Source organism: Alosa sapidissima, chromosome 12 (genome assembly GCF_018492685.1).
Source record: "Alosa sapidissima isolate fAloSap1 chromosome 12, fAloSap1.pri, whole genome shotgun sequence".
In the NCBI taxonomy this organism is placed as follows: Eukaryota; Metazoa; Chordata; class Actinopteri; order Clupeiformes; family Clupeidae; genus Alosa; species Alosa sapidissima.
The window spans coordinates 28,290,660-28,315,103 of NC_055968.1; the positions used below are offsets into that span (position 1 = coordinate 28,290,660).

The window sequence follows — 24,444 nt, forward strand, 5'->3', positions numbered from 1 at the left end:
TCTTCTGTGAAAGGCTCAACACACTGCGCTTGCGCGGTCCGCCCAAGGGGCATATGTGATGCAAACAGCATAACTGTTCACTTTTTCTAAGGAGGATGCTTTAATCGTTGCTTTGAATGGTATTTTTCACTATGTATTCTAATAGCATATCTATGGAAAAAGCTTTTTAAGAGTCATTTTAACATGTTTCCAGTGCACACCTAGCCTATGCCATAACTTACTCGGCCAGATGAACTGTTGACTAAAAGCATAATTAGTATGCTCTGCCTGGGAAATCACTTTGTAGATTCACTTGCACATCAGTGACATATATTTTGATCACATATTGAATGGTAGTTGCCTTGGTTACTAGTAACAAATCATGGTAAGCATGCTAAGATATAGGAATGGTGAAAGTGATTTGTGTGGTTGGCCAGGCTATATTAGTCTACTTTTGCTGAGAATGAACCTATAAAATATTTTAGGTTAAAGTAGTGTGGTGTGGGTAGACTCCTGCAATGTCGAGAAAGCCTTGACAGATGCAGCCTGAAAGACTCGACACTGAAACGGAAACACACAAAAAGAAATAGACACAATAAAGCAATACAACTTCAACCCCCAGAATGCAACAGCTGCATGACGTATAATTCAGGAGACTTTCAGGGGCAAACGTCGGTGAGCGACATATCAACACCGCCGCTATAGACTCAACACCTTGTGAACTACATAATTTGTTATTGTATACATCATTTAAATTACCTAAATTCGTCGTTGTTGTCATATCTATCCATTTGCGCTATGCCCTTTGTGGTTAGACGAGCTGTTGCCTGTTGTCGTCCAATAATAGCGTGCTATCTTAAAATTAACGTTAGCTGCACAATCTGAAGGAATATGTTTGTTCCAAGATCACTGAAGGTAAAGAAAACCTCAGACAGTCCTCAAGTAGCGAAGAAGTGCAAAGTGAGTGTGGAGGAAGTCAAGGGAACACCAGACCCCAGCTGTTCCGTGACAGAAACAGCTAATGGGATCGCAGGAACCATACAAAAGCAGGAGCCAGTCGAAACAATAGCAAACAGTGTCACAGACAGCATTGCTAAGAGCGACAGCCTTTGCAGTGAACCCGACCCGCCCGACGACGAATCGGTGGGAAAAGACAGCGAATATGAGGAGCCCGTGAAGTCTTTCAAAAAGAGTCAGAGATGGCCAGAACCGGGAGAGCCCGTTTGTGTCATGTGTGGACGATATGGTGAATACATTTGCGACAGCACCGACAATGACGTGTGCAGTCTAGAGTGCAAGGCGAGTCACTTGGCATGTATGGGAAAAGGTCTATTGGCAGATATTCTGAGTCGCAGTCAAACAACGGTGGACACATCATCTCAGCCACCTTGCTCAGCTCTGGACACTGCAGTGGACGAACAGGAGCAGGACTATTCATATAGACAGGAGGACTTCATTTCTTCCTTGACAGAGGAACAAGTGCAGCGAGTTAAACGAGAGTTAGGTATTGTGACAGATGGCCAAGATGTGTCCAGACCCATTATTGAGTTTGAGCATTGTCGTTTCCCCCCAGTCCTCAGCAAGAATCTTAGCAAGGCTGGATATGAGGCACCCACCCCCATCCAAATGCAGATGATCCCTGTCGCACTCAGCAGCCGGGATGTGGTTGCCAGTGCCGACACAGGCTCAGGGAAGACAATGGCTTTTCTTCTGCCAGTGATTATTCGGGCCTTGCAGGTAATAATTCAAGGATTATGAAGGGTTACAGAGCAAAGCTCTGTGTTAAGTGGAGTTTGGAGTGAATATCCACTCTAAAATATCCACTCCAGTGGGGCAGCCGTGCCCTTGAGCAAGGCACCTAACCCCTCACTGCTCCCCGAGCGCCGCTGTTGAAGCAGGCAACTCACTGCGCCGGTATTAGTGTGTGCTTCACCTCACTGTGTGTTCACTGTGTGCTGTGTGTGTTTCACTAATTCACAGATTGGCATGAATACAGAGACCAAATTTCCCTCACAGGATCAAAAGAGTATATATACTTATATACTTATACTTATCCTTGGCCCATGCAGACAGGGGCCCTTAATGTTCATTTTATTGGCACTAAGGACTTGGAGGAAGAAATTCTGGTGGTGCATAAAGTAATACTAGAATATTAACCTATTTGAGTCACTAATTTTTAAATCGACTAGCCTAGTTTAATAAATGACCTATTTCAATTGCTTTGTAGGTTAGGCCTCATTCCTGTTGATACCAGTAGTTAACATAAACATAACAGTTAAGATTATGCAGCAAAAGTTAATTTATTATTACAGCAGAAGTCATCTTCAGACCTGGTAAAGCCTCTTTGGTAGCCGGTCATGTTGAGTACCCAGACGGTCTGGAAGTCATAGTTATGATGAGTAATTCACAAGGACTCATTGCTGCTATTTTTATCAGAGACAGACACGGCTGCATGCCCAAAGCATGAGAGTGGTGGGCCAATAGGAGTAACCTGCAGTATGATGTCAAATGGATGCAATCCCTGGCATGACATTTGACCTGTATAATGTTTAACGAGACATGAAATTAAAAAAAAAATCAGTTTTTTTTTTTTCATGATGCTGTCTCCCCCTGAAGATCTCTGTTCCATCTTCTGCTCCCCTTAGAGACAAACCCGACGAGCTCCTTCCAGTCCGACAGGCCTCATTCTCACCCCGACGAGGGAGCTGGCCATCCAGATCGAGAGGCAGGCCAAGGAGCTGGTCATGGGGCTGCCCAACATGCGGACGGCCCTGCTGGTGGGAGGCATGCCAATGCCCCCTCAGCTCCACAGGCTCAAGCAAAGCATCAAGGTACGACCGACTCCAGGGGCCGCCAGCACTGCTCCCAAAGCGGCCCTCAGACAGAGGGAGTAATGAGGTCATAATGAAACTGGGCCATTTGCAGCTAGTACCGCGGGACTGAATCGGAATAGGGTTTATTTATAATCTCTCATTTTGAGAGTAGATGGCTGTAGAGTGAGATGGAACACTTGTATTTATGCATTTATAAGTACTTTTAAATCCAATTCAAGCATGATGACTCAGACCCTTATGACATTTATCAAGGATTTTTTTCTTCCCTCTATAGATAATTATAGCGACCCCTGGGAGACTCCTTGAAATCTTAAAACAGAAGGCCGTGCAGCTCGATGGAGTGAAAACGATAGTTGTGGATGAGGTGTGTAGGTTTCTACGTTGCAAATAGTTCTATACATATTACTGTAATATATTTAATGCCCTCTATTCCTTTTACAAAACGATTCTAATGTCCATTCAGGCAGATACCATGCTAAAGATGGGCTTTCAGCAGCAAGTCCTTGATATCCTGGAGGAAGTTCCAAAAGACAGGCAAACTTTGCTGACATCTGCCACTATTCCCATAGCAACTGAGCAGTTAGCAGAACGTCTAACGCAAGATCCTGTCCGTATAACCATTGGAGAGAAGAACCAACCGTGTGCCGATGTCCGGCAGATAGTTCTCTGGGTCGAAGAGCCATCAAAGAAGAAGAAACTGTTCGAAATTCTGAATGTGGGTATTTTCGTTTCCACAGTTCATCTTACACATCACAAAGTATTAAGATTGACTGAAGATAAATTGCTTCACAGTGGCCCTCATACACACTTAAAAATTATACAGGGATAAAAAAAAAAAGCTGAGTTAAAATGAGGTGAATCTGAGAGGGAATACAATAACCCTTTGGGTCATATTTAGGTGGACCGCACAGCTCTGCCCCCTACCCCCTAAACAGAGGAAATGGGTGGACCCTTGGCCATGGACCTGGTCCAAAAAATGGAGTAACGGCTCATGCCACCAACTATGTGTGGGGCAGCAACCAGGAAATGGCTGTGCTCCCAGTGCCATTTTTAAAAACACACCAGCATCTTAATTAAAAGCATGAAAGTGTCTGTTATTTTCATTTGAAGTGTACTTCTCAAGTTCCTCCTGCATTCCCTCAACAAGGCCATTCCCCTAGGCATTAAACATTTGGCCGACCCAGTGCCGAAAGTCCATTTTTGCAGATGCTTAAAGAGAACACAGTTTTTCAGGGCCATTATTTCAAACACTTAATTCAGAGTTATGAAGTTACATATCGCCAGCCCTGTATTCACCACAACACTTTGTTTGTTAAAGCTACTATTCACGTAATTGGCCATAAACATATAGTATCCTTCAGCTCCATGAGTGCATTTGGAGTTCATGTTATTTTATTGGCGTACCAACACTACTCTGTTGACACTCTCCTCACAGGACAGGAAGCTTTACCAGCCGCCTGTGGTGGTATTTGTGGACTGTAAGCTCGGGGCCGACCTGCTCTGTGAGGCTGTGCAGAAGGTGATGGGTCTTAAAACGGTGGCCATTCACTCTGACAAAACCCAGCATGAACGCAACAGGATTCTGAAGGTGACAAAAGCAGTTGATGGTGCAGGAAGTTGTGATTGCTGTTTAAAAGGGACAGTGGTTTCTTTATTTGGCTTTGGCATATGTTAGCACTTATTGTGGTTTAAGTGCGTAGCAGGGAATTTGGTTAAAATTAGACTATGCTTAATGAAACATACTGTTTGAACTTTTGAACTGTTTTAGGGCCTGCTTGATGGAGACTTTGAAGTGGTCGTCAGCACTGGAGTTTTGGGCAGAGGCCTAGACTTGGTTAATGTCAAGCTAGTAGTGAACTTCGACATGCCTTCCAACATGGATGAATATGTTCATCAGGTACAAATGATTCTGAGAATGTGCACTGGTGTAAACAAAGACATAATTTCCTCAATGGTTACTTTATTACAACTTGCATTCCAAGTAACACTATTGATTACGTTTTCCAGATTGGCAGAGCTGGAAGACTGGGTCATAGAGGCACTTCCATAACATTCCTCAACAACAGCCACAAGCGACTGTTTCTTCAGATTACAAATCGAGTGAAGCCCACAGGTTCCCAGTTACCACCTCAGCTGCTCAACTCCCCATATCTGCATGAGCAGCAGCGGAGGGAGAAGCAGAAGAGAAAGGAGGACACTGTTGTCACCAAGGAGAACCTGCTTGATATTATTAGAAGACATGACAGAAGTTCTGTTAGGAAATAGTCAGTGGTCTAATTTCTGGCCTATTAAATAATTTTGTATAGTTGTGTTTTCAGAGATAATAAAACTAAACGATTTTTTTTTATTTGTTGTCTGAGTGTTATTCCTATTTATCAACAAAAATGTCCTTCACGTCTTGAGCTAGGAAATGCTGCCGCCTCATGGCAGAGCTTCACCATTGCAGTTATTTCTGTAATGACCACAGACATGACGTAATATTTTTAGAAGAGCCAATCAAAGACTACCTGGGGAGTTTGAATGTTGAAGCGGAAAGACGCGAAAGACAAGGACAGGATACAGCGCTTTTAAGGTAAACAAATAACTGGATTAGTAAAAGTTACGTTTGTGTCCATTACAAAATGTATTCGTTTTCGTTTATATTGTTTCATAGCAGTGTTGTAAATAATCTCAGCACCCATTGGCTATAGGGCTTTTAACTGGTTTGTTAAGAATAACGTTACTTGGGACACTCACTGTCCTAAATTCAGTGATTCACATGCAAGGCGGAAGAGATGGCTAATGCTAAGGCGTATTATTAACCTAGGCAACGTATTAGCCAACGTTAGCTAGCAAGACGTTTTGAACTAAGACATGAATACAAATAAAATCGCATTTTACATTAACTGTCTGCCTGTTTACCCAAGTTAACAGTTAGCGGAAAGTAGGAAGTTACCTCTGCTGGTATTGCCCAACGTTAACGAATCTGCTCCTTAGCATGACTAACGTTAACTTAATGTTAACATTATACGTTAATGTTAAATATTGATTATCAGATAGCTGCTACATGGAATAGTAATAACTTCAGTTTTTCCCCCTTTATGTTGCAGGTACATTGAAGACCTGGCTCATTTTAGTTGATTTTACATTTTTATGAAATTGCTAGATGTTTTAATTTGAACGTTTGTTCTCATTAATTTAAAAACTCATAACGTCCCTGCATGGTTTCTCTAAATCAGATATAAGTTTAAATAAGCTGTCAAAACTCAAAACAGCTGACATCATGGATGAGACCACAGCATCTGTGGATAGATCTAGAGAGACCAATAAGACCTACATAATATCAGAACCCTCGAAAGAGAATGACTCGAGTACAAGACTAACTCTCCAAAGGAGAAAAACTGAGAATAAAGACACAGGGAAAGGCGAACAGTCGGACACATCCAACGCTGAAAACCAAATGCAGGCTCCCCAAAAGAGGTTGACTTTGAAGCGTAGAACGAGAACAGGATCGATTGGCAAAACACCAAACACTTCTCGGGCAAAACCAAGTTACCGAGGGCCTAGTGGTGCCGAATCTCGACAGTCTAAGATCCTCTCGGAGCCAAACAGTCGTACACCTCGTGCTTCAAGTGTCCTGCGCTCAGGTAGCGTCCGAGAAAGTGTGTTCAAAACCCCAGCGAAGGACGCTTCAGCAAGTCGAACAAACACGCTAGCACAAGTCAGTGGACGAGCCCCAAGGTTTACACAGAAACTATCAGCAGAGATCACTACTAAAATGGATATTTCAAAGTCAGACGGTCAGAGCAGTACAGTTTCAACCCCTACCAGAACAACACAGTTTGGCAAAATTAGTGTAAAGAAAGAAGTCTTCGAGCGCTTGGCCGGGAAGGACGCCAACAAGACTGTGTCATCCAAATCTGCAAGTTTGGAGAGACACATGACTGCATCGCAGGTGACTTCAGCGTATGGAAAACCCGGTGCATCAAGGCCAATCAACAAACTGCCAATCTCCAGTCAGAACAGAATGCCAACTAATACCCCACGCACAATACAGGCCGCCAAATCCATGACCTCTAGTAGCTCAAGTCACAATGGAGCTTTGAGGTCCAGGGCATCAGCAGAAACGGCATCAGTTGCTGAGTCTACCGCTCAAGGTACTGAACTCACACAGGACTCCTTCAAGATGGAAAACAGTGCAGTGACTGTGGCTGTAAGAGTGAGGCCTTTCAGCAGCAGGTAAGGGTCTGGTTTCTGTCATTATGGCTGCCAGTAACAAAGTGAATGGCCTTCCCCTCTTGTAAAATCTGTAGCAAATTTGGATTTAGGAAACAAATTCTGTTGATTCTTTTCAGATTTTTTTTCTTCATAGTTGACTGATTTTCTAATGTTCATAATACTGTTCATGAGGTAACATTAGAGAGATAAGCATAACTAACTACTTGTATTATGTCTTGTCTTTCAGAGAACAGAAGGAGAATGCTACCCAAGTCATCTTCATGGATAATCATGAAACTGTTGTTCATCACCCCGACTCGAAACGATTTACATTTTCATTTGACTTCTCTTTCTGCTCCATCGATGAAACAGATCTTAATTTTGCCAGCCAGCAAATAGTGTACGAAAAATTAGCCAAACCTCTCCTAGAAAGAGCATTTGAGGGTTTTAACACTTGCCTATTCGCCTATGGCCAAACGGGATCTGGAAAGTCATACACGTAAGTATTGGGTTCAGAGCTACACAACACATTTGAATGTAAATAGACCTGATTGCATCCAGGAGGTCTGGGGTTTATACACTTCTGTGTATGTCATTACTGTGCTTTTTTTTTCTTGTGCAGCATGATGGGATTTGGAGAAGAGGTTGGGGTGACACCAAGATTTTGTGAGGAACTTTTTTCCAGGCTTCCAAAGGATCACAGTAAAGAGGTGAGTGAGTTACTGTTAATTGGTTAGCATCATTGGTGTAAAGTTATTTCCATTTTGTCATTTTTGAATGTTTCATATTGACTGAGGGGGACAGAAATTATAAATGTGTTTTTGTTCTGATTATGTAACATTCCATCTGTATAACAATACTTTTAATTCCACAGATTACTTGTCATTTGGAGATGAGCTACTTTGAAGTGTACAATGAAAAGATCCATGATTTGCTCATCGTGAAGGATGAACAAAATCAGAAAAGGTTGCCGGTAAGCATAACTTTATTAGTGAAGTCAAGTTTATTTATATAGCGCATTTCATACACAGAGGTCATTCAATGTGCTTTACATATTAGTTTCACTTGTATCTAATTTACAAGGACACATTAAGCCTACACCCTCATTATTGTGTTTTGTGTACGTTGACGTTGTGTTTTGTGTACGTTGACAGCTAAGAGTTCGTGAGCATCCCATTCATGGACCCTATGTTGCTGACCTCTCCACGTGAGTAGTGCTTGACCTTTTTGGGCAGCAGTAGTGTCAACCCACAGAGGTGAAATTTTTAATTCTAATTTCAATTGAATTTCAAATGTGCTCCTGGACGCATGATGGTTGGCCATTAAATTTGAATCAGCGAGGTGGGAGTTCAAAGTGTGTCCGCATTGTTCAAAAATGCCTTTTTATTTCCTTTGCAGGAATGTGGTGAGCTCCTATGCAGACATTCAGGTGATTTATTATTATTTTTTTCCCCCTTTGTCACATCAGCACAATCACACAGGCCACAGCACACAATGGCTGATCCACTCCAGAGTGTCTCCCCATACGGGAAACATCTGCTAAGAGATCTGATGTAATGGAAGACGGCTCTCTGTGCCTTGGTTCTGTCACGTTACACACACAAACTCTGTGTCTGTCTCACTCTGTCCATCTGTCGATTTCCCTCTCTCTTTCTCTCTCTCTTTCTTTCTTTCTTTCTTTCTTTCTTTCTTTCTTTCTTTCTTTCTCTCTCTCTCTCTCTCTCTCTCTCTATCTCTCTCTCTCTCTTTCTCTCTTTCTCTCTCTCTCTCTCCCAGGGTTGGCTAGAGCTGGGCAATAAACAGAGAGCCACTGCGGCCACAGGCATGAATGACAAGAGCTCCAGGTCTCACTCAGTCTTCACCCTGGTTCTGACTCAGACTAAGGTGAGAGATTCCTCTTTTACGCCCAGTGGAGGTTGAGAGCATATTAGTATTAAACACAGTTTTTGTGCAGCGTTATTGTATGAATGCATTGGCGCAACTTGCCCTCAACATTTCATGGTGTGTGCATACCAATGTATTTACAGTATGTACCAATGTCTTATGCCATCATATGCATTGAAAATAAAACCAGGTTGCCAATGGGTTTGGACTAGATTGTTAAGGGTGCTGTGGTCACTGTGCACTGAATGTGTTTGTACAGACAGAGTTAGTGGAAGGGGAAGAGCATGACCACACCATCACCAGCCGGATAAATCTGGTGGATCTGGCTGGCAGTGAGCGCTGTGCATCTGCCCAAACCAGTGGAGATCGGCTACGGGTAAACAACCATACCACGTCCCTCTATTACTACCACCACAGTAAAAATGTCATATATAAGTATTACAAATCTGCTGAAAATGTATGATGAAGCGAATATGTTAAAGATGAAAGGGTGGGATAGGTTTATTTGTGGTACATAAGGAGCAGATGATGGGTTACTTCATCAGGGCTCAAGCTACATTGTGGTCTCTGTGCAGGAGGGAGCCAGCATCAACAAGTCTCTGCTAACCCTGGGAAAGGTCATCTCTGCGCTGTCCGAACAGGCCCAGACCAGGAAGAAGGTCTTCATCCCTTACAGGGAGTCGGTCCTCACGTGGTAAGGAGTGACGGCCTAGAGAAGGCTACTGCGTTTCGTTACGGCGGTCTGCAAAGCATTAGCCGCCGAATGGTACAAATGAGAAACCCAGGGGGAAATAGCTGAATGAAGGCGCTGCTGCTTGCGCCATTGCCAGGCTGACACTGTCTTGTGTCACTGACATAGAATAATCAGTTATGGAACCAATGTCTAAACCAAAAACAGATTTTTAATGGCCTTGCGCTCATGAAATAAGAACGAAGGCCATTATTATCGGCTTCTTTATGCTCTGGCAGTATGGCAGTGCTATTACTGTGCCAACACCGGAGATGGAATTTTGAGGTTCATCCGTGTGGACTGTGTAATATACAAACCCTGGAACCAGGAGGCAGAGTTAATGAGGTAATGAGTGAAATCAACTGGCTCTTTAAATGAATATGACCATGCTTTGGTAGAGTTTGAATAGAAGAGAATTATTCACAAGAAGATCTCTAAACCTTTGATTTTACGTCTGTGTTCAGTCACATATATTGGCGTTCACGGTTGCCCATTGTAATTGAGTTATAGTCAGCACTACCCTTTACACGTCCTGATATTTTTATTGAATAAAGAACTTGATCAGTATTGGACTTCCTATTCATGCAGCTCTGTGATTTATTGTGCAGAGAACTAGTGGGGAAGATCAGGCAAACGTATTTAGATCAGGCGAATGATTTTCAGCTGTCTGATTCCAGGTTGCTGAAGGAGAGTCTGGGCGGTAACTCAAAGACGGCCATGATTGCCACGCTCAGTCCGGCCGCCAACCATGTGGAGGAGAGCCTGAGCACGCTGCGCTACGCCAAGCAGGCCCGCATGATCATCAACGTGGCCAAGGTCAACGAAGACACCAACGCCAAACTCATCAGAGGTCAGCACCCTTTCATGCCACTCCGCCAACCCCTGTCACCCCCTTCTCCCTCCATCTCCGCCAACCCCCCTGTGCACATCCATCATTGCTCCCGCTTCTTTTCAATTAAACTTCTGTCCAGCCTTGTCCTCAGGCCATATTTATGCACCGTCATTCACCTGGGGGCTAAAACTGTCATGCAGGTGTTATTCAAACAAGATTGCATTTGCAATGCATTTTGAATGCCATCAGATGGCACTGTTGTGAAGCTGAATGAGGAGTTAGCGCGTTGAAAGGACTCTTTAACACAGCAGTGAGGTTTATTTATTGTAATGAGTTGTTTTCGCATTTTTTGTTTAATTATTTTTGGATGCATAGAGCTGAAAGCGGAGGTGGATAAACTCAGGGCGGCCCAGATGAGCACACGGGGCATCGAACCAGAGAAGATGCGGCTGTTTCAGCAGGAGATCGTGGCCCTCAAGATGCAGCTCACGCAGCAAGAGAGGGAGATGGCTGAGGTTCACCGGTGAGCGATGAGAAGTGTCCATAGCGTTGGCCTGCTTCAGAAGTTTGAGGGCAGCCGTGGCCTACTGGTTAGTGCTTCGGACTTGTAACCGGAGGGTTGCCGGTTCAAACCCTGACCAGTAGGCCACGGCTGAAGTGCCCTTGAGCAAGGCACCTAACACTTCACTGCTCCCCGAGCGCCGCTGTTGTTGCAGGCAGCTCACTGCGCCGGGATTAGTGTGTGCTTCACCTCACTGTGTGTTCACTGTGTGCAGTGTGTTTCACTAATTCACGGATTGGGATAAATGCAGAGACCAAATTTCCCTCACGGGATCAAAAGAGTATATATACTTATACTTATACTATAAGTCGTCTGAGCAAGAGAAAAAATATCACAAGTGCTTCTCAGGGTTTCTGACTTCTCTATTTGGTTTTAGTTCTTGGCGAGAGAAGCTGGAACAGGCTGAAAAACGGAAAAAAGAAGAGGCCAAAGAGCTACAGGTGACTGATTGCTATAAATGTGATGCTATTGCTATATTTTATATCATTATGTGTTTGTATGTGTGTATAGAAATATGTTTATCATTAGCAATGTCATCAGTCATTTCATGAAAGTGCTGATTGGAGCCTCATTTAGGGAATGTAGTTACCCTTTTAAGCTTCTAATCTGTCATTTTCTTAAATGTATAGAAATATGTTTATCATTAGCAATGTCATCAGTCATTTCATGAAAGTGCTGATTGGAGCCTCATTTAGGGAATGTAGTTACCCTTTTAAGCTTCTAATCTGTCATTTTCTTAAATGTACAATTTTCCAAGCCATATCCAGTATTAGGCTATATGTTTGGTGCATGTTTTTTTTTCTCACATTTTTATATCAGACACTTGCACCAAGAACATGTATTTGTTCTTGTTGTGCTTGGCATATACAAGTGCTTTTGACCCACTCTCACCATCCCTCTCTCTCTCTCTCTCTCTGTGTCTCTCTTTCTCTTTCTCTCTCTCTCTCCACTGTGAAACAGCGGGCGGGCGTCACCTTTAAGGTAGACAACCGTCTCCCCAACCTCGTCAACCTGAATGAAGACCCTCAGCTGTCAGAGATGCTCTTATATATGATCAGGGAGGGACAGACCAAGGTCGGCCGGCTGAAGTCCGAGTCCGCCCACGACATTCAGCTGTCTGGGGCACTCATCGCGGATAACCACTGGTAAGAAAGTGCCCAGCCGCTCATGTTCTAGAATGACGGTCTAGGCCGAATAAAGTTTTTGATTGAGTCATTTTAGTAACTATTTCAAAGTGCTATTAAGTTAGTGATAAATGTCATCAAAAGCAATGGATGTTCTACTGCCCATCTACACAAATGTATTAATGAAAGATAGCTATCATCCAGTTGTTCATAATTCAGATTGGCTATGGGCTGTAAAGCCATCTTTGTCTCATTACAGTTTTCCTCAGAAACCAAGCTTCCAACTATCCTTTGCAAGTTTATATATGACTGACTCACTTCTCTTAACATGTAAATGTGATTCATGGTCATGTCTGATTTTTCCACTTTCTTTTCGTTCTTTTTTTTTTCTCAGTGTCATTTCCAATGTAAATGGAACAGTCAGCATCTTGCCTATGGAGAATGCCAAGACCTTCGTGAATGGGAACCTTGTGTCCGAATCCACTGTCCTTCACCATGTAAGGATGGGGAAAAAAAGGGGGAAGCTGGATTTGGTGCAGTGCAAAAAAATATGGGACTAACCTGAATTGTGGCTCAAAAGATGTTTGTTTTTTTCTCCTAATTTATTTTAAATGAACATTTTTAATTGCACCATTTTTTCCCTGTCAACAACAGTAAAGGAGAGCAGCTTAAACAAACTAGTGAATCACATTTTCCAGGGTGGTTTATATTTGGTTTGTCAGGTCTGGTCACATATGCAGGGGGTATCAGGCAAAAGGGGACTGTTGAATGCTCTTATTTTTAGGCATACCCTGGTTGTACGCACCACAGTTATCTGATTATATAAATTCTTGATTATGGTTCAGGGGAAAATGTTTGAAGGCTGAATGCAAACAACATAGTGGAATTGAAACAGTGTGTTTTATATGATTTGTGGTCTGTACCAGAAACTTTCCTATGTTGAAGAAAAGAAAGCCAACTGCTATTTTTCTCCAATCTATAACAACTAAAGTTGGTTTTAGTGTAATTGTGTTTGATTTGTGTAGAGTTGAGTTTGTGCCACACAGGAAATTAATAAAACCTCATAGAATGTGAACTTGAGCATGACCTCCACCCCTTACCCTGTCAGCATGGTCAAACCCATCTCGCTGTTTCCAGGGCGACAGGGTGATCCTCGGTGGCGATCACTACTTCCGCTTCAACCACCCCACAGAGGTCCAGAGTGGGAAGCGGGTGTCCTGCTGGTCCAGTGCTGGAGATGGCCACAAGGACTTCGAGTTCGCCAAGAACGAGCTTCTAGCCGCCCAGAGGGCCAAGTGAGTTCAGACATGTGTTTTTGTGCTAGAGTTGCGCTTTAGTCTGCCAGATACGAGGGAAGAGCGGGAAGTCCAGCGGACTTGTTTTTTCCATGTACTAAAAATTATGAGTTAGCAGTTCTTTCTTCTTTTTGATGCCTGAAAAGCCTCATCTGTCTGTTTGAGAATGTTAAAGTTTTGTCCATGCTTAACAATTCCTCCTGTGAATCCAGGCTGGAGGCTGAGATTGAAGAGGCACGACTCAAGGCCAAAGAGGAGATGCTGCAGGGCATCCAGGTGGCCAAAGACATGGCACAGAAAGAGCTCATCTCGCAGAAGCAGCTCTACGAGGATAGGATCAAAACTCTAGAGAAGGAACTGGTATGGGATATCTCGGTGTGGTGGAGCTCTGAGCACAAGACACAACATGGACCAGGTCTAAATCAATGTACTGCTAAGTTCAACCAGCAGAAACGGCGCTAGTACGACTAATGTTGTTTTTGGATCGATTCCTGACTTCTGGCACCCCAAGCCCAACATTTCTTTCCCCTCAGGAAGCGTCATAAAACACTGTAAGCTCTTTTACGAGTGAAAATGTAATGTAGCTGCCCTGGCTAACTCCATATGCTTGCTGTCCCTCAGGAGGAGGAGAGCCAGCGGAAGAGGAGGCAGGAGCTGGACAGTCAGAAGGTGGCAAGCAAGATAGAGGAGCTCAAGACCGCCAAGTCCATGCTGGAGCAAGAAGTCAGTACCCACAAGAAACGGCTCCACATGGAAGCCCAGTCAACCCGACAGGTGAGTGGGTGAGGTGGGGTGGGGTGCGCAGAGAGTGTGGGTGGATGTGGAGAAAGCAAATACAGCTGCCTACAGTGGTGACATAATTTCTAGGCTCAATCTGTTTATTCTGTTCACCCCATAATCCAGGCCATGGCAGACCATGACATAAGGCATGCCAAAATCATCGAGGCTCTTGAAGCCGAGAAGAGGAAGATTGCGGAGGAATTTGCTGAAATCCAGAGGAAACGGGTCCTCAGGACAAATCACACTCCAAAAACTGGTACGTTGTCATCATTACAGTGGGAGAAATGTTTTTGGTGTTCTTTTGCCACAGTGAAGTTGTTTGTCATTATTTAAAGAGGAAACATGCATTTTTTTTTATCTCAACTCAAGTTCAACTTCATTTGGCATTTGTCTATATTTGACTTAGAACAACTGAGTTTAAAGGAACCGTATGTAAGATTGTGGCCAAAACTGGTACTACAATCCCCTTCCCCTCCCCTCTGACTGGCAGAGCTGGCAACCTGGAGCCAGGATACATTTCTTAAATATGGTTCCTTTTAAAAGTACCAAATGGACTGGTAAAATGTTTGACATCATATTAACTAGTGTCTTTAGGAGATATAGTTGGCAAAGAGGCACTTTTGTGTGGGTCGGTTTGTCCCAGACAAATGACCAGAATTGCTTTTTTGCACACACTGAGCAGCCAGTGGGAATAACGGGTGTGTTTCTGTCCTTCATATTACCATATACCACCAAAATGAATTAGAAGATGATTGCTAGACTAGTGGCCTATATAAATGTACCTTCAAAAGTGACAGATTGTTGCATAGTGATGTTATAAGGATTGTACTCGGTCATAGCGCTGATACAGACAGTGGGTTGTCATACGCACAATGTCTCACACACAAAAGTGAAATGTATATTATCGTAATTGCAGAATTGAATGAGACAATACATATGATGACGCATACAGTGGGGATGTCCTGTAATAAATAAGGGCGCATGTGAGAGTGTTTGTCTTGAGTTTGTAAACACAATAAAAGAAAAATGTCTTTCCTCTCCTTGTTGTTGGAACCCCCTCAGAAACCCTTAGTGTTGGCTCAGTTCCCGCTGCGTCTTCAGCTCCGCCACAGTGGGATGCTATGAAGCTGTCGCTGATGATCGAGGAGGCCAACGCCATCAGCAAAAAGCTGAGGAAGCACACCATTTTCAGCAGGTACTCATACCATGGGCTAACCACGACCTCACTTGTTATGTAATTGATTTTGAATGTCTATGACTATGAAATGTCCCAAATCGGTACACCACCGGCAAACTATTTGCAAGGAGAAAATGTAACTTCCAGGAATATGTTTTAATGTGTGTATCGCTCCAAATCCGTGTCTCCCTCTTCCAAATCCTGTTATGTTTTCATAGCTTCTTTTTTTTTTTTTTTTCTTCTTGCGGTTTGAACCTCTCCCACTCATGAAGGCATGAAGTGTCAGAGCAGGGGTGTGGAGACGGAGAGCTGCAGGTCCAGCTCCAGAATACCAAGCTGGGCATCTCCACCTTCTGGAGCCTGGAGAAGTTCCAGAGCAACCTGGCAGCCATGAGAGAGCTGGACCAGGTACACACCCTGTGGAAAGCTTTTTTTTAATATTGTATGGAGTGTTTAGTTGGAGTGAAATGTAAAGTTTGCCAATTGAATTTGGCAACAGGCACATCCTTCCAATAATATGCTCTTTGACATTGTTGATGGTTAATTCAGACAACGGATGGTTGAAACAAGTTACTGTTTTTTTGAAGTTTGAGCATGTCTGCCACCAACATCTTATTTGTGAATTATCATCCAGTCATTGTGTGTTTGCTTGAATTGTTCTTATCTAAGCCAACAGATGCATGACCAAGCCATTTGTGCTCCGACAACAAACATGTTGCCCTAGCTTTTGCGCCTGAGTGCTCTGCCAAAAATTTGACAATGGAGCTTTAGACAGATTGTTTTTGCTGGGCAAAGAAGCCTCCATGGTTAAAAGTGACATAGTGTTGTTTTTGGTTTTCTGTTAATTAAAAGAGATGTATTGGCTCTGAGATCACACACTAATTTATGTCTCTCAGGGGGAGCGAGCCTCCAAAGACGACGATGTGTTTTATGACCCCAATGATGAGTGGGAACAAGATATATCGGCCTCTTCCACTGCCTCCTCCCTCTCTCGACGGAGGTAATATCTCTGGTACTTTTCCTCTCTCCTTGTCCTTCTCTTCCTTTATCATTTTCTGTCTCTTTTTCTGTCTTGATTTCTCTTTCTCTCTCTACTTTGTCATTCTCTCTCTCCAAAGTCTCCTTCCACCCCTCTGCTGTTCATAACTGTGGTGCTTATTAATATTTTATGCATTGCTCTCCCACAGCTTGTATTTCATAGTTTTTATTGTGCAAATTTCCTTGGCCGTACAGATCTGTCTTGACTTTTACGACTGAACACTAGAGTGGAGTCCCTCCGGAGCACAATGGCGTATTTCACAAAATGGTGGCATGAATTCACCGTCCACAAAATATTAGCATATGCCATTTTTCAGGCTGTTAAATAATTTCACCCCCATAAAAAATGTTGTCAGTTAAACTGGCTTTCTTCCCGCCATCTACCTAAAGTGCAAGCTCACAACATCAGCCCCTCCACCCCCAACCTTCTCCACTGCCGTCGCCATTTCAGTTTCTTCTCCTTTCTATCTTTCCTTCTTTCTTTCTTTCTTTCTCTCTCCATCTTGTTTGGCATGTTTGTTACTCGAGTGGTAACCACTGTGAATCGAGGGCGAGCCAAGTGCAACATGGCGGCGTTTCAGGGTTTCCTACGCACCCTGGCGTGTGCCCGGATCCCAGAGATTTTCCCTGTCTCTGCAGCAGTCTGTGACCCCAGGTCACTGCTCCCCGTGGTGCCTCTCGTAGTGGCTGGCCCCAGGACTGCCGTCCAAAAAAAAAAAAAAAATAGCCATAGCTATTTGCTTGTCATTATGATGAGTTTGTAGATTCCCTCACTCTTAAGAATTAGCTGACATAGACCTCAACGCAGAGAAAACTACTTAGAAGGCTTATGTTATTAACCAGTACGTTTGAAAAGAAAAAAAAAGACAAAATTTCCATGATCACCCTTCAAGCCATGTTTGCTGTTATTAGGAAAGTCATCCTAAACCACAGTGATTTATTTATTTAATTATTTATTTATTTTTTCTGCTCTGGCACAGAAGTAGGAGTTTGCTGAAAGGCAGGAGGATCTCAGGGCGACTGTACGAGATCCGGGTCCACCCCATCCAGAGCCTGAACAGCCCGGCACCGCAGTCCACTGGTAAAGCACTCACACCCATACTCCTAGCGGGGATGGGAGGGGAGCGGAGGGGAGCAGATCTGTGTTTACGTCTGTGTGTGAGAGGAGCGAGTGAGCGTAAGTGTGTGGGGGCGTTGATGGAAGTGAGGCTTCAGTCCAGAAGAGCTTTCCTGGACTCCAAATCCCCATTTCCTCGCCCCCGAGACGATGCCGGGTTGGACCGTCCATCAAGGTTAAAAATCCTGGGCCCTCTCAGCACGGTCCTTCTCAGCTGCTCAGCTCCCACAGCGAGAGAAGGGACTGGCTATTTAAAACCAGTCTGTCGTGTCCAAATAAATGTAAGCACTGGTTTTCGAATCAGAGCTACATTAGTGTGGCAACAGTTTCCATCTGTCACGTACAAGCGGGGCCTTCAGTTGGAGCTGCAGGCGTATGCGCCGACTTCTGAGGAGGATTATGTCACTTTGACCCCGAGTTATAATGTCAAAGTGATTTACCGTGTGACTGGATCAATCGTACTGTAAAACGAATGCTGGTGAACATTATGCCAATGCTAAATATTACTTTTGGACTTAAAAATAGCTAGCTCTATAAAGTCAAACTACAGCATTTATTTCAACATTATGAAGGAGTTATGTCACACACACATACACACACAGCATTTATTTCAACATTATAAAGGAGTTATGTCACACACACACACACACATACACACACAGCATTTATTTCAACATTATGAAGGAGTTATGTCATACACACACACACAGATACACACACAGACACACACAAACACACACACACAAACAGAATGCTGAGTGCTTGTGGTACTGTGCTGACCACTAACGTCCTGTATCATTTGGCAGTGGGACTCATGGGAATGAAAAAGCCCCCGTCCCAACTCTCTAGCACCTCAGACTCAGCCCTGCCAGGCATCAGCAAGGACCTGATTGGCCAAGCAGTTGCAAGGTTGCGGGAGTGTCACCATGGCGACGAGAGCGTGGCTGACAGGCTGACTTCTGACTTGCTGAGCATCCACTCTGCGGTGAAGTCCATTTCCACGCTCTACCATCAACTCGATGATGACAGCCCAGAGAACAGTAAGCTTGAATCAGTGCCTGACTAAAATGATTATTTAAACAAAAACCTTTCCAGAGAAGTTTCATTGGTTCATATGATGTTATAGTAATTTGTCAAGTCAGTTAATACAGACAGAATTCATGTTCAGATCGATGGATAATATCCTGATTTTTTTTCACAATTTCACACCCATCAGCTGACCTTTGTTATTCAGACTGACAAATTAACGGATCTGTATGAATCACTCTTTGTGGGGCACATCACATTCTGACTGTGGCTAGGCAGTGATTGTGAAATATTTATTTTAATAACAATTTATTTATTAGTTTGTTTGTTTAAAATGTGAATATGTCTTCCAGTGTTTGTGTACAATGTTGAGGCCCAGACCCAGCTGGTGAAGGGCACTCTGGCCATGGAGAGGGCCGTGTCCTCCACGCTCATCTGGGTGTCCAGCATCAAGCCGTGCGGCGGCGCACTATTCCTCGCTGCAGAGGAACTCAAGACCGAAGTGAAGAAAATGGGGGGCTACTTTCAGCTTCTCATTCAGGTGAGCACCGACAGGAATTGGCCTCCTTCATTTGCCAGACAAAGATGAAAGGAATACAGTGTCCACATGAAGAGAACAAGGTTCTATCTGTATGGCAGTTAGAAATACAGAACACTCATTGTAGAATGTCTGATGTGAGTTTAATGGAATAAGTGGGGAAAAGATGATAACTGTAACCCCTCTGTTTTGTTCCCTTCCTGTGTGTGTCTTGGCCAGGGCTGTGACTCTGAGATCACATCCATGGTGATCGAGGCCCAGAGTAAGATGGGTCAGTGTTTGAGTGCAGCCCTGCGCGCCGTTGGCCACCTCTCGGTTCTCACAGGGACGGAGATGCACGTGGTGGAGCTGGGCTCTGATGCCGTAGGCAAGGTAAGGAACAACGGGTCAATGGTGCACGGGGCGACGTTTAATCCTGTGAGACCAAGAACACGGCAAGGGCATTTTGGGTGGACAGCGTATCCATGCAGATGAGTATGGAGAACAGGGCAGTTGCTATGGCCTTTAACTCCTGTAACGGTGCACACCCAGAGCTGTGGGTTAAGTAAGGGATAATGTATAGCAGTGTTTCCCAAACTTTTTTTCTGGGGACCCACTTTTTAAAAATGACAGACCATCGCGACCCATTTCACTTCAGATCTAACATGCAACCTGCATGCAATCATATTGTTTTAGGCCACAGGTTCTCAAACTTTTCTTGGGGGTATTCTTGCATGCTACGAAGTCGTCACTCTTCAGCATAGTAAGATGTTCCTATTTCTAAAGAGAGATGTTGTAGGCTACGTTGCGTTGCAGACAAATGGATCCATAACACCGTCAATTCCTATGTAAACATAGCAAGTAACTCAAGTCGTTATATTGCAGCCTGTTTGTGGAGGTTTCTTTATTTGGAAAGTTGAATCCGCATTTTCCTCTGGAGTTAAACGTTTGTTTGTAGGCCGTATACCAAGGCTGTGTATTGATGTAGTGGCAAGCTATGTTGTAAGAATGTGAAATGAATAAATATCAGAACAAGAGGCTTTTGTGCAATAGTCAAAAGATAATGTGCCTTTATTGTAGGAGAGGAAAATGTTTAAAATGTCTATTTTAAATAGTAGGCTAATATAATGCACTGTTGAGCGTTTTAAATCCGAAATAATAAAGAATGTGAGGTGGTTGCTATTAACTTTTAAAGAGTGCATCTACAATTGAAACTATCTACAGCCTATGACGCAAATTGAATAGCCATGTCTGGTATACGGATGTCTGCTTTAGTTGACTAGATTTTAATCGGTCAAGTTGAAGAGCTGGTGTCCGTTAATGATTGTGCAAATAGGCTGATTCACGTCCCTTGCATTTTGCAACTACGAGGTCCATGGCAGGTGCCCCACAGAAATGTTTCATTTTGCGAGTGAGATGTCCACGCTGTCCCTTCTGCGACGCGTTCGCCCTCCAGTTTCAGAGCTATTCTAAATGCAAAATTCCACAGAGGGATGTGACCGTGGTAAACAAACTATATCCTAATAGAAAACGGATAGCTTTCCTGGCTAAGTTAGGCCTATTAGACAACATAAATTGTGCTGACGACCCAAATAAAATCTCCTGCGACCCACCCGTGGGTCGCGACCCAGTCTTTGGGAAACACTAATGTATAGAACGCCAGTCATTATTGGGAAAATAAGTCCCGACAGGGCGAACCGCCCTGCTTCGCCCTGAAGGGACTTATTTTCCCAATAATGACCGGCGTTTTATACATTATCCCGCTTATTATACTGCTACTTGCCAAAACGAAAAAATAAACTCCACGATATGTCTTTTTTAGTTTGTAACACACGCTGAACTTGAATCAAACGTTCTTTAAAACACAGCTGACCAACCTTTACTTTTGAATGAAAATCCGTTGCCATTGACAGCGGCCATTATTTGGAGGTCCTTAGACGAAAATAATGACCGAATGAAATAATACTTGCATTGTGAAGAGCCGTATAATAAGTATCGTTAAAATGAATCAGCAGATAGGCTCAGTGTGATGAGGGCAACCCTTCTAACTTGTGGCCTTTGTCCTTTCCTCTCTATAGTGTCCCCCACTGGAATCTCTTCTGGATGGCACCAGCAGAGGTGTTCGTGGTCTCTTGGAGGAAGGACTCAACATCAGCAAGGACATGTTGAAGGAAGCTCAACTGATGTATCCTAAAAACCAGGTGACGTGTCAGTCCCGTTCCTATGGACAATTTGATACATAGTGACTCGTCATGCAGGTAGATGGATCTTATAAAGTCAACAGAGGTGTTAAGACACCTACACATGACATCCTTTATTTGGGTGAATTTGGGGTTTTAGATTTATGTGTGAAAGGGGGAAAAGGAGTTCCTAATTATATGTGACTCATGGCCAATGTGTGCCTGTTTTTACAATTGTGTTTGCAGCATTTGCAGAGCCTCAAAACCAAATCTCTGGACACAGCCCAGGCCCTTCAGAGCTACCTTTACTGCAATATTTCAGTAAGCATAACAACCTGCCTCTGATTCTGACAAAAGGAGAGCATGTCCCCCGATTAATGTTACTCCCACAGCCTCTGGCGAGCTTTTATGACTCTTATAAAATCAAAATGGCCTGGGAGCTTATCTGCCTGCTGTAAGGTGCTTTGGCAGGCGAGTAATGAATGTGTTGAATGAGCGGCAATCAGTCACCCCAGCATGGTTACTGCTGTTATCTTCCATGCCCAAACTCCATGGTCATTGTAAGCTTTTTACATAAACACAGGAATTGAGGTGTGTGGCTGTGAGGGGGAGTGTGTGTGTGTGTGTGTGTGTGTGTGTGTGTATGTGTGTGTGTGTGTGTGTGTCTGTCCCATGTCCTTGATTTTGAAGAAGCATGTTTGTGTTTAATTCATATGCTGTGATGTTGTGGTTTATTTTATTTCCTCATTCCTCAGTATTTTGCCAATGTGCATGTGTATTTTTCTATTCTAGCAGGGACAAGAATCTTCTGACAGGGCCAGAGACAATTCCTCAGATGTGGCAAGGTGCTTGTGTGAAATGCGGACCTCGGCTGTCTCCCTCTTTCAGCTCAACCAGGCTCTGCAGCAGCTTCACTCGTCTCTGTCTCTCTCTCTCAGAGGTACCAAAGCTCCACCAACACAGAACCACCCACTCCGCCCCCCCCACCCACTCACTGTCTGTGAGCCTCATAACTCTCAGTTTAAACCATGCTCCTGTCTGCATTGTCTTCTTTCCACAGGAAAAGCTGATGACTGCAGCGTTGTTGCCGTCCAGTCCTCTTCCAGGGTAATTGATGACATCATTAGCGGCCTGCCGAGAAAAGCGGGCCCTGGAACTGGAGGGGTGGCGGGACTCCAGCTCCCCTGCGTCCAGAGCATCATGGTCGCTCGCGACGACGTCCACGCAGCCCTGCATTCCTTGGCTTCGGCGATAAAGAGCGGCAGGGCCAGGTCCAGGGGCTCGGCAGGCAGTGTGGGCTCGAGGAGGTCATCGGAGGAGTGTAACACAACTGTAGGGAGTAACTCCTCTCACGCCTCCCTGCCGCCCAGAAACAGGACAGTGCCTAAGATAGTCTACAGTATCACAGGGCCCGAGTCTGCCTTTAAGGATGCCCGGTGGGTGTGAGCTGCTTTGAGCTCCTGGTTGGTGAAGAGGCATTAGGATATTTGGATGTATATGTTGTTAATAATCTGATAGGAAAAATGCTGATTAACAGCCATACTTGCTTACCTGTACGAGGATGGTCAGTTATTTAAAAGCACTACTTTTTTTCTTGAATGTCACAGCTGTACACATTTTTTTGAAGCCAAATTTTGCTAAGTCAAGGACTGTATTATTTGCATGAAGGACTGGGGACAATTTTACCCAGTGCAAAATGTGGCTAATTTTAAAATACGGATATATTGATAGATTATTAAATTGTAACATACTTATTTTGTTTTGAAAGCATTAGGTGTTGTATGGAGCTGTAGATTTTGTATAACATAACAAATTGAAGACTTTGTATGAAAATATTTGTATTTTTGCACTTGACCTATTGCACCGCCCATACACACACCCTTCCGTTATACTGTAAGAAAAATAATGCCTTTTATTTTGTATGAAAACTCACTTTGTCCTGGCAAATCATGTAACATTGGTGTTTCAATATTAAATGTATATGCTTGTATTGTCATATTGTGTATGCTTTCAGTGTCTTGAGTGAGGATGACCTTTTTGTTTTTGCTGGTAGGGCCTTACTTCTACACATTTATCAAATAACCTGTTTAGTGTTCTCATCATCCACATGTAAATGCACATGAAACCTGCATGATGAGCACAAATATTCAATGATTTATCATAATGATTAGACATCTTCCATTTTAAACCTAGTAGTAGTAGTAGTAGCTATTGTGTAGTTCAGCCATATTGTTTTATGCAAGAATTCCAATGTGATACAACAAATAATATAAGTTGTATTGTGATCTACTGCATAAATACTATATATATGTTGATAAATGTTAATATAAGTCAGATACTGCGGAGATAAAAAATCATGCATGTGTGTCAGTGAGCATCACAAATAGCATGCACACTTCCACAGCAACTGGCAAGCTTTTACAACTCTTGTAAACGTCAAAATGGCTCTGAGAGCTTATCTGCCTGCTGTAAGGTGCTTTGGTGTTCAGATTCATGAGTGTGTTGAATGAGGTGTCATTAGTCACTCCTGAATGGTCGCCACTGTTATCTTGCACGCCCAAACTCCTTTTTCATTGTGAGCTTTTTCACCATATGGTCGGGCCCAGAGCAGTGCACAGTGCAGTCCCAGTACATCAGAGGGAGTAATGGTTTGTTTTTGTTTTGACGCCTGCAAGAGCTGGACCTCTTGTAGCTCTCACACTTGAATTTGTTTGAGTGTCTGAGGGCCTTACATAATTACAATACAGGGGCAATTCAACATCACCACATCATGTTCTGTAATTGCAGACATTGGATTGGTAACCTGTGAAGTCAATCATGGAATTTAGCTTGACCACAGCGTTGCACTCTTTTGTGTTTGTATGATGGCTGTTTTCACATCAATGATGGAATGAGGTCCTAAATGGTTGGCTTGGGTGAGGGACATCATTTTATGATCTTGAGTGAACATAATGCTCGAAAAATATAGCAAAATATGGTGGTTTAAGACTGTACTGGAACCATATTTTGTGGTGAATGCCCCAGCCAAATACGCCTCTGTCATCTGCGTATGTAAACACTGCAGAACATGTGAAACACAGCGTGCAGCCTCTCCAGCCAGCGAACTTGTGGCTACACCCGCGCAGATCGAGCTAACCCCTCCTCGCGCTCTGTCAGCGCATCACTCAATGAA

At 43.6% G+C, this 24,444-nt stretch overlaps 2 protein-coding genes across 2 annotated transcripts; both read left to right on the forward strand.

The window, feature by feature from the left end:
* Positions 1-634: 634 nt before the first annotated feature.
* Positions 635-5,158, forward strand: ddx59 (DEAD (Asp-Glu-Ala-Asp) box polypeptide 59). The gene is made up of 7 exons (XM_042057814.1): positions 635-1,716; positions 2,625-2,810; positions 3,088-3,177; positions 3,277-3,528; positions 4,249-4,401; positions 4,582-4,710; positions 4,821-5,158. The coding sequence occupies exons 1-7, from the start codon at positions 871-873 to the stop codon at positions 5,076-5,078; spliced, it is 1,914 nt and encodes a 637-aa protein (XP_041913748.1). The 5' UTR covers positions 635-870; the 3' UTR covers positions 5,079-5,158.
* Positions 5,159-5,325: 167 nt separating this feature from the next.
* kif14 (kinesin family member 14) lies at positions 5,326-23,268 on the forward strand. Its single transcript, XM_042057578.1, has 30 exons — positions 5,326-5,385; positions 5,903-7,031; positions 7,258-7,509; positions 7,633-7,720; positions 7,885-7,983; positions 8,165-8,217; positions 8,409-8,439; positions 8,787-8,894; positions 9,154-9,270; positions 9,470-9,588; positions 10,302-10,474; positions 10,832-10,979; positions 11,395-11,458; positions 11,979-12,163; positions 12,537-12,639; positions 13,280-13,437; positions 13,650-13,797; positions 14,059-14,211; positions 14,341-14,473; positions 15,280-15,412; positions 15,667-15,802; positions 16,291-16,394; positions 17,413-17,513; positions 18,356-18,589; positions 18,929-19,116; positions 19,333-19,485; positions 21,171-21,293; positions 21,519-21,593; positions 22,065-22,212; positions 22,333-23,268. The coding sequence occupies exons 2-30, from the start codon at positions 6,076-6,078 to the stop codon at positions 22,716-22,718; spliced, it is 4,869 nt and encodes a 1,622-aa protein (XP_041913512.1). The 5' UTR covers positions 5,326-5,385; positions 5,903-6,075; the 3' UTR covers positions 22,719-23,268.
* Positions 23,269-24,444: the final 1,176 nt, after the last annotated feature.

Excerpts from the sequence above, each read along its gene's own strand:
- kif14 (XM_042057578.1), top strand. The coding sequence starts at position 6,076 with ATGGATGAGACCACAGCATCTGTGGATAGATCTAGAGAGACCAATAAG. Across the intron at positions 13,798-14,058 it reads AAACTCTAGAGAAGGAACTG|GAGGAGGAGAGCCAGCGGAA; the intron begins GTATGGGATATC and ends GCTGTCCCTCAG. Across the intron at positions 15,803-16,290 it reads CCATGAGAGAGCTGGACCAG|GGGGAGCGAGCCTCCAAAGA; the intron begins GTACACACCCTG and ends TATGTCTCTCAG.
- ddx59 (XM_042057814.1), top strand. The coding sequence starts at position 871 with ATGTTTGTTCCAAGATCACTGAAGGTAAAGAAAACCTCAGACAGTCCT. Across the intron at positions 1,717-2,624 it reads TGATTATTCGGGCCTTGCAG|AGACAAACCCGACGAGCTCC; the intron begins GTAATAATTCAA and ends TGCTCCCCTTAG. Across the intron at positions 4,711-4,820 it reads TGGATGAATATGTTCATCAG|ATTGGCAGAGCTGGAAGACT; the intron begins GTACAAATGATT and ends TACGTTTTCCAG.